The sequence below is a fragment of the Papio anubis genome, chromosome 19 (assembly GCF_008728515.1).
Source record: "Papio anubis isolate 15944 chromosome 19, Panubis1.0, whole genome shotgun sequence".
Taxonomy (NCBI): Eukaryota; Metazoa; Chordata; class Mammalia; order Primates; family Cercopithecidae; genus Papio; species Papio anubis.
This window is the reverse complement of record NC_044994.1, coordinates 24452207-24468012: the sequence shown is the minus strand read 5'-3', so window position 1 is coordinate 24468012 and position 15806 is coordinate 24452207. Positions and strand designations below refer to the sequence as shown.

The 15806-nt window shown below is 40.4% G+C and overlaps 1 protein-coding gene across 5 annotated transcripts in view; it reads left to right on the top strand.

The window, feature by feature from the left end:
• The first annotated feature begins 410 nt into the window (after positions 1 to 410).
• The window catches only part of GAREM1 (GRB2 associated regulator of MAPK1 subtype 1), a 200386-nt gene continuing 184990 nt past the window's right edge, over positions 411 to 15806 (top strand). For 2 of the 5 annotated variants that reach the window (XM_031658758.1, XM_031658757.1), the window contains exon 1: positions 411 to 957. In XM_031658758.1, the coding sequence (XP_031514618.1) occupies positions 837 to 957 (121 nt within the window). In that variant the 5' untranslated portion in view covers positions 411 to 836. Of the gene's footprint in view, positions 958 to 7288; positions 7621 to 15806 lie in introns of those variants that run through there. The other 3 variants (XM_009192577.4, XM_017951654.2, XM_021930019.2) reach the window with 2 other exon arrangements.

The following is a 15806-nucleotide window of genomic DNA, read 5'->3' as shown; positions in this document are numbered from 1 at the left end:
CACTAAAGGTCTCTTGTGCCCTGTATTTCGCCACTGCATTGCCAGGATAGGAGTGGAGGCGGACGGTGTCCGACACCAAGACTTAGGGAGCGATCCCTGAGCTCGCTCGGCAATTCCCGGGCTCCGGGAACGGGCCTGGGCGGGGAAGGAGTCGGGGCGCGCAGCGGCACCCGGCGAGACTGCAGGGCGCCCGAGCGGTCGGACGGGGGAGCGAGAGCTAAAGCTTGCGGAGCGCGCCGAGCCGCGGGCGCTGGCGGCCACGGCCAGGGAGCTGACGCCGAGCGGAGCCCGCCCGGCCGCGGGAGCTGCGGGAGGCGGAGGCCGAGTGGGGGGCGGAGCAGGCGGCGCCGGGGAGGCGGAGGCGGTGTCTCCCAGAGCTGCGCAGGCGTTGCTCGCACCTTGTTGATTAGTCAGTGCTGGGAGCGCTGCTATGGCGTTTCTCAGACCCGCGGCTCCTCCTCACACGCTCGAGGCGGAGGGAAGGAGGGGTAAGAGGAGGAGGAGGCGAGCGGGCGGCCGCCGCAGCTGCAGACCCAGGGCCAGAGGAGGAGGCGGAGCGGGAGCCGCCGCAGCCACCCGGGCCGCTGCCGCCGCCGCCCGCAGCCGCGGGGCTGCTCTAAGTCTTCTCCGGGCGTGAGGGCACGCGGGGCGCCCCAGCCATGCCCCGCAGCGGCAGCTGAGCCGGGCGCCGGTCCCCTCCCTCTGGGCCGCCCCAGTCGCCGCGCCCCCCGGCTGCCCGCGGCCGGAGCTGCCCGGCGCCTCCCGCGCGCCCCAGACCGCGAACGCCAGCAGCGGCGGCCGCTGAGGCGCGGGTGGTGCCGGCGGCGGCGGGGGAGATGGACCCGGCGCCCTCGCTGGGCTGCAGCCTCAAGGATGTGAAGTGGAGCTCGGTGGCCGTGCCGCTCGACCTCCTGGTCAGCACTTACCGGCTGCCCCAGATCGCGCGGTTGGACAACGGTGAGTCCCAGCTGGGGCGCGGGGCAGACGGGCGAGGACAGCCGTCTCCACGCGGGTGTGCGCGCGTGTGCTGGAGAGGGTGGGACCCGAGGGGAGTGGGCTGCCCGCCCCCGAGCGCCGGAGTTGGCCCGAGCGGCTGCCGCAGCCCTGGCGCGTTGCTCTCAACTCCCCCCAGCAGCAGACAGGGAGGTGGAAATCAGAGTCCTTGCAGTATAATTAAAAAGGACGCCCTAAAAAAAAAAGTCAACATAGGGAGACCTCTGCAGATCGTAATTTTGGACGCCAGCGATCCCTCTCCACCCGCCTGCAAGAATTACTCAACTAGGGAAACCCTGAAGAGTTATCTTAGGCAACTTTCTTGAGACTATCATTGTGCTCTGGGTGGCATCTTAATTTGGGTGCTCTCCTCCCTGTCTCCCCCATCCCCCGCCAAACAGATTTAAGAGGAAAAGCTCCTGGGTGACCATTGAAAAGGATCATATTTCTCAGAGACCTTGTATTACCGCTTGTCTGTTTTGTTTAACCCAACCGAAAGTAATTTAGGTCTGTGTGTAGAAAATGTTTTTAGCAGAAGTGATGGTATGCTTAAGGTTAATTATTAGGTTAGCGCATTTCCAGCCTGGAAAAAAAAAAATAAATCACCAAAACATATTGATTTGGAACCTGAGCTCAGAACTAACAAGGGTGTATTTCCTGAAACTGACCACCAGAAACCCACCCAGCTCCTTCCCCCAACTGTTTATTCTGCGGTGTGACAGCTGCAAACACATCGTTGCGCATACTGTCAAGCAAGTAGACACCTTTCAGTTTGAGAGTGATGACATGTAAGGTGGCAATTTAGGTGTGTTTGGACTTCTCTTGTTTTCATCATAACTTCAGTGGGCTTTGGCTTCATGCGATTTTAGACTGTTTGCAGAAAGAAGCCTGCCCTGCTGTGGGGCAGCTGTGGAAGTACCCGGGCCCAGGCTGGCAGACAGGCAGGCAGAGCTGTGGCTGCACAGGCCAGGTCAGGAGAACACTAAGCAGAAAGATGTCATTTCGAGTCACAGGCACTAGGGTTACTCCTTGTTTCCTAGGGTAAAAGAGTGGGTAACATGAGATGTATACATATACAAAGGAGTTTTTATTCTGTTTCTTATCTGTGGGGTTTGATTAGACATTTGTATATCTGATGTGAAAAATAAATGCAGGCAACTTCGTGAAAGCTGGAAAACAGCCTTGGCTTGCTTGCTATCCTCGTTTGATTGTTGGTAGTAGTAGGGTGCATCGGAAATAAGCTGGAAGTTTTAAAACTAGTGATGAAGTGCAGATCACAGTAGCTGTTGAAGCGGAGGGGGGAATTGGGCGGGACACACAGGTGGTGTGTTGAGGCGTTTCTGCTTAGAGTGGGGGTGGGAAAATGTTGTGTGCTTTAAATAGCATCTGCAGACCTGAATTGGGGTGTGTGTGTGTGTATTCGCAACGTTTCATTTCCTCCTCCAAAACTGTGTATATTGGAAGGTTGTGAGTCCTTACCTTTTCCTACCTTCTCTCATCTCTGCACACTGCCAAATTTGGTAGCTAGGCAGAGAGCATTGCTGCATGTGGTATAAAAGTCACTCAAAAGCTTCATTAAACTGAAAGTTTAAAGGGGCGGAGTATCACTTTCAGACATGACTTTTAGTTTTATTTCCCACTTTTCTATCCCTGCCATTCATAAAAAGGATCTGAATCAGCAGTGTACTCATCCCACACTTCTTTCTAAAATGAGGACGTGGGTAGTGAGTCTTAACACTGTGTCCTTTCAAGCTGTGGAATGGATTTTGATCACTACATGTAATTCCAATTCTTCATTGTAAATTTCTCTTATTTCCTTATTGCCGCTTGAGAATCATAGTGGCACATACACATTTGGAATCATAGCCAGATACTGCTTTATAACTTGCTTCTTTCACTTAACAGTCCCATCTCATTTAAACATTTTTGTTAACATGATTTTTAATAACTGCCAAAGAGTTCATGGGCTAAGCTATACCATGTAATTTCTCCCCCTATTGTGGACATTATTAAGCTATATCACTTTGTGCTATTAAAAATTGTGGTATAATGAATACTCTTGTACATACATCTGGGAGTTTTTTGGTTAGAATATATTTCTACTTTGCTGAACAAGCATGTCAGTACTATTAAAATCCTTGATACACATTGTCAAATTGCTTTAGAGACTAAAGGAAATCCTCATTTATACCAACGTGAGCATTGTGGTAGTATCAGTCTGCCCACATGCTGAAAATACTAAGTATTTATAAAAAAATTCTCTACTAATTTGATTGGGGAAAGTGTTGTTTCAGCAGTTGAATTTGGGTAGACTTTAAAAGAGTCAATTGTAGATTCTGTGCATGTTTTTAAACATGTTTCACACAGTTTAGGACAGGTTGAGGACATGCTGGCATATTTATAAATGTTATAGGTGAAATCTTAAGTTTTGTGCTATCCTCATCCTGTGTTTGCCTTTTCCCCAGTTTTAGTACCGCAGGTACATTTTACATCGCACACGCCCACCCTATACTTAGACATGAAAGGTAGTCATTTTCCAAATCACTTGTTTTTAAAGAGACTAGAACAAAATTGAAAAACATGCCAGTAGTTGACATTATGCCAAGAGGAAATGATTGGCTAATTTTAAATACTTTTTAAAGAACATTAAAAAAATCTAATTTCACAACTATTGATTATCAAAAGCCTACTATGGGCTGGTACATTTCTGGATGCATAATATGTATTGTCTCAAATCCTCAGCAACACAATTTTTAAGAACTTCAGAAACCTAAGATTCAGAGAAATTGACTTGCCTGAACACTCGTACCTAGTAAATGGTGGAGTGGAATTTCCAGCCGACCTTCTGACTCTGAAGACTGACCTCTTGTCTCAAACTGGGCTACCTCCTTATGCTAAAGGAGAGAAGGGTTGAGGTTGTTCTGACATGTGCTCTAAATAGGTTCACTGTGTCTCTGAGAGCTTGAGGACTGGAAAGTCAGTATTTTAAAAACAATGTAGATACCAAATTAAGTGCTGGCCTCATCCATCATATATACGACTTTCTGCTTCCCTAAGGAGTGGCTGAAAAGAGGCAAGAGGCAGTGGGGAAGAAGAGGTTACAGAACAGGAGAAAAAAAGGAAAACATTGGGGTTCGAGGGCCTAGTAATGTAGATGTGTCTGTTGAGATGACTCTTCAGGACATTCGCCATCCCTAGAATATTCACTACACGATATGTAAAGAACTCTCCAATTCTTTGTATTATATGTGCCACTCCTGAAGTGCCAGGTAGATAGATGTGTTCAATATTACATCCTTGATGGTGAAATTTGCCTTTGTATGATAAGATAAATACAAAATAAGTGAGCCTTTATAAATATTGCCCCATAAGGTTTTCTGGAAAACCGAAAGAAAGGTACTCTAGCAGTTCTCCTTGGGAGATTTGATGAGATATATCTCGTCAGCTGAGGTCTAAGCCCAGTCAGCAGTACAGTTAAAATCAGATATTTAAACTGATTGATATCAGTCTTATAAACTGTTGGCTGTAGAACTGGGTTCAGCAAATGTACTTAGGACCAAGGAGAGGATGGAGAAAATACTAATCCTCACTCCACCCCCAGCCATCCTCAGTCAAAACTGGATAGGTGGGAAATTGTTCATTTTCTCTCTCCTCCTCATTTCATCTTGGATAGACCCTGAAGGCTTGTATTAGAGTAGCATTCTTACAACCTTTTTGCTTCTATGCCTCGTAAAAGATTTGGTGAAACTCTGTCCCTAAGCACATTCTTCAGTTAAATGCTAAAACTTTTCATCCTAAGTTTAAATACTTCCAGGGGATGTAATTTCTCAGCATATTGTAACTGTTAATATTTTAAAGTATTACATCATTCTAAAAACTCTAGTAAAATGTATATTTGATTTCCAATATCATTTGTTTAAAAAATTCATGAGATTCAAGAATCAATCTTTTGAAAGTTAAACATTTTACATCTTTTCTTTATCTCTTTAAATTCTTACTCCATTTCCCTTCCACTGTATAGAATTCTCTCTCAGTGTAATATATTTTTATGCTTGAAAGTGTTCTATTGATCACTCTGCCATACTCTCTGTAACTTAAAAAAAAAAAGTATATAGATTGAAATCCAGTATTTCATATTTATTTTGATCATAAGACTTTCCATATTTAATGATTGCTGGTTGTTTTTTAAAACAAAGAATTGGAAATAACCTGACTTAACAGAAATAGTTGTTACCTAAATACTAGAGGCTTTCACCCTGCAACATGAGTCAATATTTTTGTTCCTTTGTTTGGTTCTCTACCCAAGGTCTTTGCACCCTTGGGCAGTGCATCTTAGAAAGATGTAGAGAAAGTATATACAGGTGCATTACTTTTGTAAAGTGGTTGAAGAACCATTGTGAAGGGGAGATGGTGAATGACAGCTTCCTTCCATCACAGTGAAGGTCATCACTGGATGGATGTCCAATGCAATCGTGGACCCAAGCCCATTAATTTTTAAACAAGAGTACTTTTGGAAATTTCGAGTATAGAAACTGATCCCTTTACAGTTGTGATGATGAGACCCTTGGGAAGCGTTAGCTTTGCCTCAGACATGTACCCCTGTTTAAAGAATGCTGGTCTAGCACAGCAAAAGATGTATTAATGGCCCTGTTTGCTGAAAGGAAAAGGAAGACCAAGGCTGTATGGAAAGGCAGGGAGAGAGAAGAAGAGAAGGTAGTAGGAGTAGGAGACCACTAAGTAGGTAGAACAGGAGCAGTGACCGTGCCTTTGTCCTGTGTGTAGGAATCACATCGGATTCTGAGTCCTGGATTTGTTGGGACTGTGGGAACTTTGGTCCTTGCTTTGCACTCAGAGACTTCTGCAGCTTTATCATTTACCGGCCTCTAGGAGCAAAAGCATGGACACTTAGGCCCCAGGGAGGCTCCAAGTGTCTGTAAATGTCAAAGGTCTTTCTCGGATCCATGTTTTATCACTGAAATTGATGTAAGTTCTCAAAATCTACTTTGTAATTGATGTCTTTTTCTTTTCTTTTCTTTTTCCCAAAGTAACTTACTTTTGCTCTTGGAAGGTGTTCTGTGTTTATCTTGTGGCTTCATTTCTCCTGGCATTCTGTATTTTAAGAGAGTACATGTGGCCAGGGTGGGGGGAATGGTAGTTTAAAGAATGCTGGATTTGGAGCCAAGAGACCTTCGTTCTGTTAGAGGTACTGCCATTTCATAGTCGTGTGATCTTGGTCAGGTCTTGCAACCCCTTTGATTTGTAGTTTTCCCATGTAGAAAAATTGGACATTATACTTGCCCATATTCTTCATTCAGTAAATTGTTTATTAAGTCAGCTAATACTTATTAAGCCCCTACTATGCGACAAGCCCTGTTACAGGTGTTGGGACTACAGCACTGAACAAATCAGACAGAAATGTCTGTTTTTGTGGAGCTTACATTCTTGTGTATCTACTTATTATCGGAATTAAATGCAGTATTATATGTCAGATACATGTGTGAGATAGCTGTGGTAGAGCTACAGATCAGTTGAGGGAGGCTTCAGAGTATAGCATATCATTCAGGCAGCAGCAGCTTTTATTGTCTTTGTACAGAAGAAGAAGCTGAGAGAAATGCTCTGGGTGACTTGAGTGTTTCCATTTGAGTATTCCAGGTTACTGATGTAGTAATCCACAGGTTATAAAAAGGTGGCAAAAGGTCTTTATCAGACAGAAAGTGTTATAAGCTGACTAATCTAACCAAGATTGGCCTTCGGAGGGACTGGAGGAGTTAGGAAAGGAACTTTTCTTTTTTTTAAAAAAGGGATGGGTTCACGTTATGTTGCTCAGGTTGCCCTCAAACTCCTGGGCTCAGCTGATCCTCTGGTGTCAGCCTCTCAGGTACCTGGGACTGTATAGGCCTGAGCCACCACATTAGGCCAGGAACTTTTAATTTAATCCAGAATCACAGGTGAGTTTTACCAAATGGTACCAAAACAATGAGCTTAGACACTTGTATCTTTTTTTTTTCTTTTTGTGTCGCCCAGCCTGGAGTGCAGCGGCTCAGTCTTGGCTCACTATAACTTCCTTATCCTGGGCTCAAGCAATTCTCCTGCTTCAGCCTCCCGAGTAGCTGGGATTACAGGCATGCACCACCATGCCCAACTAATTTTTGTATTTTTAGTAGAGATGGGGTTTCACCATTTTGGCCAGGCTGGTCTTGAACTCCTGACCTCAAATGATCTGCCCGCCTTGGCTTCCCAAAGTACTGGGGTTACAGTCATGAGCCACTGCGCCCAGCCTTGGTTTTTTTTTTTTTTTTTTTTTTTTTTTTACCATGTACTCATCATTATATTCACTGATGGAAGATCATTTGTTTGTAACTATAGTTGTATAATGGTTTACAGGAAAGAGGTGCCTACTATAATGTTATACATAAAGTGAGTGATTTTAAAAAGTGTCTTTAATATTCATTGATACATGGTGTACTTTCACTTTCTTCCAGTTTTCACCTATTCTGACTATTGGCTGTGCCTAAAAATGATGAGAAAAGAACAAGAGAGGACATTGTAGCAGGCAGTGGACAGTGACAAACATAGACCCACAGGACAAGATTTGCAGATAGCTCTTCCAGTGTCTTTTTTTTTCAAGTAAGATGGCTGTTTTGAAAGTCTTATTTTTTTTTCCAGAGAACAGTACTGTAATATCTATTTAGAAAGGAAAGCAAGTATCTTGAATGTAAGGTGAATATTTACATATTCTAGTTAAAAAGTATAACTTTTTAATTGACACAATCATTAATACATATTTATGGAGTACAATGTGGTGTTTCAATATATGTACACATTATGTAATGATCAAATAAGGCTAATTAGCCTATCCATCACCTCAAATATTTATCTTTTTTTTGTGGTAGGAACATATAAAATCCTCTCTTCCACTTAAATTGAGATACACAATACCCTATTGTTGACTGTAGTCACCCCACTTATTCTTCCTTTCATTTAATTGTAACATTGTACCCAATGGCCACCCTCCCCCAATTGCCCTGCTTTTCTCTGCCCTCCCCAGTCTCTGGTAGCCACTGTTATATTCACTACATGCTGATTTCATGTCCTTTTTATATATACTCCGTAGTGGGATTGCTGGACCGCTATCTATCATCTATTACTGAACCCCTATTTAATGCCATATATAAAAATCAACTCCAAATGGATTAAAGACTTAAATGTTAGACCAGAAACTATGAAACTACTCATGGAAAAAAACATAGTAGAAACACTTTATGACGTTGGACTAGGCAAGGATTTTTTGGATAAGACCTAAATATATAGGTAACAGAAGCAAAAATAGGCAAATGGGATTACATCAAACTAAAAGGCTTCTGCATGACAAAGGAAACAACAGAACAAAAAGGCAACTTGCAGAATAGGAGAAAATATTTGCACACTGTGTATCTGAGTGTTAATATCCAGAGTACAGGGAACTCAACTCCATAGCAAAAAGACAAATAATCCTATTTAAAATGGGCAAAAGGCCTTAATAGGCATTTCTCAAAAGAAAAGAAGACAAACAAATGGCTTATAGGTATATGAAAAAAATGGTCAACATCCGTCATTAATCAGGGATGGCAAATCGAAATCGCAGTGAGAGCTCATGTTACTCTAGATAGAATGGCAAAAAGACAAGATATCCAAAAAACAAAAGATAATGTTGGCAAAGATGTGGAGAAAAGGGAACTTTGACATACTGTTGGTGGGAATGTAAGAGTGTAAATTTCAATTAATAAAGCCATTATGGAAAACAGTATGGAGGTTCCTCCAAAAATTCAAAATAGAATTATCTTGTGACTCAGCAATCCTACTACTAGGTATATATCCAAAGGGAATAAGTCTTAACTGAAATGAGTGTCCACATTGTCGGTAAAAACCTTAAGACACTCAGTTCATTTCTAAAAGGAAAACTGGTTTGACTGTTGTGATCAACTGCATTATAGTTTAAAGAGGGAGTATTTTAGTCTCTTTCACTCATTGGCTGCCTTACTGAAATAGCAAGTTCTTGTGGACCAGCTTGTAAACTCGTTTATTTTTGTTTGAGATTCCTGAGGTATCTGTCTTTTCACTTACTGAGCTGCTGGTTCTAGGAAGACTCCTAAACTCCCCACTCATCTTCAGCAGGACTGTCAGTCTTAAGAACACCAGCTATGATATGCCATGGGAAAAGTAACTTTTATTTCTGGTTTATGTAGTTTTTGTAAAATATAAATACCTGCTAAAATATTATTTATTTATTTATTTTGTGAGACAGAATCTTGCTCTGTCCCTCAGATTGGAGTGCGGTGGTGCGATCATGGCTCACTGCAGCCTTGAACTCCCAGGCTCAAGTGATCCTCCCACCTCAGCTTCCTGAGTAACTACAGGCACTTGCTACCACACCCAGCTAATTTTTGTATTTTTTATGGAAATGGGGTTTTGCCATGTTGCCCAGCCTGGTCTTGAACTCCTGAGATAGAGCTATCTGCCTGCTTTGATCTCCCAAAGTGCTGGGATTACAGGTATGAGCCAACACCCCTGGCAGGATGAATTCTTTTAGACCTTTCTGCATGAAAAGCCTCCCCTAGCCCAGGTGCGGTGGCTCACGCCTGTAATCCCAGCACTTTGGGAGGCCTAGGCAGCGGATCACAAGGTCAGGAGATCGAGACCATCCTGGCTAACACGGTGAAACCCTGTCTCTACTAAAAAATACAGAAAAAATTAGCCGGGTGTAGTGGCGGGCGCCTGTAGTCCCGGCTACTCGGGAGGCTGAGGCGGGAGAATGGCATGAACCCCAGAGGCGGACCTTGTAGTGAGCCAAGATCGCGCCACTGCGCTCCAGCCTGGGCGACAGAGCAAGGCTCCGTCTCAAAGAAAAGAAAAGAAAAGAAAAGAAAAAAAAAAAGCCTCCTCTACCACCCTGCTGTACCCCTACTCCCAGTTTCGTAAGAATTGCTTACTTGAATTTCAGGTTAAAGGCATCTAAAATTATTTTTGCGATTTCTCAGCTCTTAGCACAATGCCTGGCACGTAGGACGCACCCGATAAACATTTAATAAATGAATGAGCAAATCTCGGTACTAAAAATTATCAGGCCCGAGATATCTGTATTACTACAGCAGTGTATGAGCTCTGCAAATCTGAAATAGAATGTCACTTTTGTTTGATTTGAGGCGACATTTTATATTTTTAAATATATAAATTGGAACTAAGATGGCAGGTCTTAATATTAGCAGAAGGAAAAATAGAGACTATCGTGATTTATAAAATAATGATTCTTAGGGTCATTAGTTATCCATAAATAAAGTATTTCTGGAAAGTACAGCTCATTTTTCGATTTTTCACTTTTTTGCTAGTTCTTTTCATTCTGAAGTTAAGATGTCTCCTTTACATATTATGTGTTGCCATGTCACTGAATTTTTAATCTTTGGTATTATCATGCTCTTCATATGACTCTTTGAGTATGTGGACTAAAATGCAGTATATCTTAGAAACTCGTCAGTTCTTAACAAAGACCTGATGGCATAGTCAGCTAACCATTTATCTATATCTCATCTCTGGGCTCCACGAATTTTACTTCTAAGCAAACAAGCCATTTGGTTCAAATAATGTTACAAAACTACAACTGCTAATTTGGTACAGTTGTCATCTTCCTAGAATAGCCCCAAGTTTGACTTGAAAAAGTAGTGTCTGAATCCCAGACACTGAGTTTCCTTTTATGCTGTGCGGGAGCATTACATGGTGGTAAAAGAAGAAAAAAACAGTATTCCCAAGCTCCTTTCCAGTTCTGTGGATGAATTGCTTTACAATTACAGGGCAAGTTATTTTAATTGATTCTGCTAATTGTTAACCTAGTTTGAAGTATTTGAATACCACGTGGGCTTTGATGACCTTATGGTTGTTTAATAAATCCCAAGTTATTGAGCTTAAAATACAGTATGAATTCTTTATAGTAATGAAGACATTTTAGTTAATATTTAACAGACATAGTAAATTGTTATGATTAAGCTTGGTGATAGTGTTGAGAGGAATGTAACTGTCTCTGAGCAGTGCTTATGTAAGTGTCCCTGGGAAGATTTAAAATGAGTTGTGTTCTGTTGTTTTTTCTCCAGCTAGTAGAGAAAAATTTCCTTGGTCAGACTTTTTTTTTTTTTTTAAATAAGATGACAGTTTTCTCAATTATCAGACTTTAGGATGTTAGAAATGAAAATTTGCCTTCCTAGCAGGAAACTAGAGTTTAAATATCTAAAAGTACCAGAAAAAAGGTAAATGTTTATTTTTAAAATTTTAAAACATATCTGTTACTATTAGGTAATTAGAAAGCACTCGTCATTATAGAGTCTGTCATCCACTAAAGAAAAGGTTAGTGAAATACCTGAGGAGGCCCACTTGAATACCCCCAGAACAGCTGTCTGTGCAGATGCTAAATTCCATGATTGATTCTCATTTTGGATTGCTGCTCTCTTCTTTTAGCAGCAATGGGCAAGTAAGGGTTGGTTTGAATAAAAAAACTAACATTGTCATTTCTGGTCCCCAGTAGTTTATGCTCCTAGATCTTCATTTTTAGCCTGCTTTAGGTTTTTAAAATAATGCAAGATTCATTTTTTACCTTTGGATCACTGACCCACAAAATCAATCAAGCACTAGACCCAAGTTAAAAACTATTTAATTGGTTGTGTCGAGAGAGAGACAGAGCATGAGAGAGAGAGAGAGAGAGAGCATGCACTTTAGGAGGTTCAGATTACTTATTTAAAAATAAATAACAAGTAACCAAAAGCTTTATTAAGATATTCTACTCTTATTTTTTTCTGTTTATTTTGGTCCTGTCTTTGTCCAGTTAAGAGGAAGTCAGCCACTAAGAGAAGATAGGATCAGAGGGAATCTTCATAGCCTCATTATGGCCAGGGACATCAGTTAAGGTTAATTTCAGTTGTATGTAAGATAGATGAAAAAACAATAGCAGCTAATACAACATTGAGAGTTTATTTTGTTTTGTTTTCATATAGAAGTAGTCTGAAGATATGTAGTCCAGGACTGATAGGGTAGTTCCACAGAATGAAGGATCTAAACTCTTTCTTTCTGCTCTGTCGTCTTCTGCAAGTAGTTTTCACTCTCAAAACTTCATGGTCCTAGATGGTTGCTGGAGCTCTAGCTGTCATATCTACATCCCATACAACAAGAAAGGCAAAAGGCTATGTCTTACCACTTGTCCTGCACAGCAGTTCACTTACATCTCATTTGGTCAGCACTTCAACAACAGTCCTATATGGGAGTACAGGAAGGCAGAAGCTGAAGTCTTTTCACTGGGCATAATGCCCAGAGCTTCCTACTGCAGGAGAAGGGGGCATTGGATATTGGGATCCACTTAGCAGCCTTTGCCATCTAGATTGTTGCTGTGATGCCTTTCTTCACTTTTTTTTTTTTCCTACTAACAAACTTATTAAAATAGCCATGCGTTGGGCCCTAACTCCTTGACATCTCCAGAGTAGCTAGGATTACAGGTGTGAGCCACCATGCCTGGCTAATTTTGTATTTTCACTGTGTTGACCAGGCTGGTCTCAAACTCCTGACCTCAAGTGACCCTCCCGCCTTGGCCTCTCAAAGTGCTGGGATTACAGACGTGAGTCATTATGCCCAGCCACTTATTTTACTAGTAAAGACAGGGTCTCGCTGTATTGCCCAGGCTGGTCTTGACTTCCTCAGCTCAAGGGATCTTCCCACCTTGGCCTCCCACAATGCTGGGATTACAGGTGCTAGCCATCACACCCAACCTGATTTGATACACACAATGATAATAGTAGTTCATTTAAAAAAAAAAAAATAGAGATGGGGTCTTGCTGTGCTGCCCAGGCTGGAGTGCAGTAGCTATTGACAGGTGCGGTTATGGCACACTACAGTCTCAAACTCCTGGACTCATGCTGTCCTGCCTCAAACTCTCAAGTAGCTGGGATTACAGGCATGCCACTGCCCAGCCTAGTTGTCCAGTTTTTTTAGAGGTGCTTTTTTTTCCTGTGCTATTCCTTTTGTCAGAGAGACTTTATGTTTGTGTTTAAAAAACAATATTTACTCTTCTCCCCAAAAATATTACCATTATAGACAGCTTGGAAAATATAGACAAGGAAAGACAAAAATGAACATCAGTTTTAATTCCAGATATTGTATAACTTGTTAAATAACCATGACCAACATTTTGCTATTATGCAGGCATGGGATGTAAATCAAAAATACATTTACAAATGGGACCAAATTATATATAAAACTGCTTGTTAACATTTACATTAGATCATGAGCCTTTTCCTTCATTATTAATATTCTTTGGAAATAGACTTTTTGTGATTCAATGGAATTCTGTTATTACCAATCAACTATTATTTATTTGACTATTGTGACACATTAGTTTTGAGTGTCCTATTTTTGAGACTTTTTACTTAAATTTGACAGTTTTACATCATTTTATTATTTTGGGTTCCTGGAAGTGGGATGATTGTTTAAAATTCGTTATTTTTGGATTGTTGCTATGTATTGGTAAATTGCATCCAGAAAAGATCCTACCTTCAGCAGTGGATGAGTAAGCTCATGACTTTGTATATCATTGAATATCATTCTTTTTTTGGCCTTTGCTAGTTTAGATAATTAAAATGTTGTATTTCTTTGCTTGATAGTAGAATCGCTTTAGCTTCAATAATATCATATTTTGTTTGTGAATTTCCTGAGCTCTTTTTAAATTTCTTTTGGTAGAGTTTTTTTTTTTTTTTCCAAATCTTCTGTAATAAAATATCCTCCTGTACGTTTTTCTTAGTTTTCTATGGGATGTTTATAACTAATGTTTCGGTTTCATGTGGGTTAATCACTTTTTAACTTATTTGTCTTCAGCAGTTAATGTTCATAACTATTAATAGCTATTATCTCTGGTTTTGAAATTGAATAATTGTGATTCATTTACTTTTCTTAACCAACCTGGATATTGGATTTAAATATGATATGTTCACTCTTGTATTGCAACTGTCCTCTGAAAGAATCCCCTTGCATTGTATGAAATCAAATAGTCTCATGAAAATCTTAGTAAAACCATGTTGTGTGTTCACAAATATAGTTATATTTGTGTCCCATTCATGCAGAGTTCCCCAAAGATACTTCATTGTTGATAAATTCCTGTGCATTGCGTGAAACAAAGCTGATGAATGATTTGTCATTTTTTGGCTTTAAATACTAATAAGTAAATGGACATGTTTGTAAAAATATTTAATTATTTTTACATGTAATACATAAACTGAAGTGCCACATTTGGAATAATTAGATAAGAGATAGACGACAACAACTTCGGAGTCTGTTGAAGTTTAGAATCTACGTACGGACACTAGTGAATAAATAATAGAAATTCACAGATCACTTCCAGATATGGGGAGAAGCACAGGTGATAGTTTGAAGGTCGTTTCATTTTTTTCTATTGAATATCTGTGTAAATATTGACTTCACTGTAATGACTAAGAAGAAGGTAAATTAAAAGTCCAGTTTACTTCTCTCTGGACATAGATCCAGGGGTCGATGGGTAATAAAGTACATATCACCAACAGGACACATGTATACACATGTAACAAACCTGCACGTTGTGCACATGTACCCTAGAACTTAAAGTATAATTAAAAAAATAAAATAATGAAAAATAAAGTACATTTCACTCTGCCAATTTAGCACCTGAGGACTCTATAAATAGTTGTATTTATCAGAGTGTTGAGGTGACAGTTGCTAAAAGTGAAATAACAAGACAGCTTTAAGAGAATCTTTTACTGCCAAACCAAAGCAGCTTCAAATTAACTTTATAGTAGATCAGGTAGACTGTGAATTTTACTCACCCCTCCCCCATCTTCTGTTTCTTTTTTTCCCCGTTGACTCGACTGGGAAGATACGTATCCGAGTAGATTGTGTACAATTGAATCCTGTGTGTTATCAGAGGAGAGTTTCATGCTAAGCAGAGACCACAGAGTTGGGAGGGAGGAAGTGTATGAACTAAGTATAAATACTATTTGTAGTCTTCATTCCCCTCTGATTGTAAACATATGTATTGTGAAGAATTTGAATACCTAAAAATATTTAAAAATAAAGGTATTCTGAAGTCTTGAGATAACCACCAACATTGTGATTCATTCTCTGTTCTTTCTCTGCACACATACACACACACACACTCTCTCTCTACACACACACACACACAATTTTACATAATAGTGGCATTTTAGCTACTTTTTAACAAACTTTCTTCCTTCATAACAGACCCCATTCCTCCAACCCTGCCTACCTACGTAATCCAAACGTAATCCACTCTAACAGTCCAGTGCATATTATTCCTATCTTCTTCATGCTAATAGAATCCTACATCACTATTACATATACATACAGAGACATGAAGAATTCTGTCATTGTTCCATAAAAATTGGATTATATGACAAATACTTTTTGGCCTCTTGCTTATATCACTCATGGGAATCTTTCTAAATCACCCGGTATAATTGAAATTCATAACAACTGCGTAATATCCCATGATGTGAAAATTCTCATTCTTTTATTGACAGGAGTTCAATTTGTTTCCTTTTATTGGCCTCTGTGAATTATACTTCACTAAACCTTCCTGTACATATCATTAATTTGTTCATGGTTTCTGTAGAATTCTGTGATTTCTAATAAGTTTCACTTCTCCAAAACATTTTTGATAACATTGTTTTCCTGATTCTTTTCATTTCCTATGCAGCTACCCAAACTAAATAATTTTAGGAAAAAAAATGTAGGGGAAACATGATTGTCTAGCATCC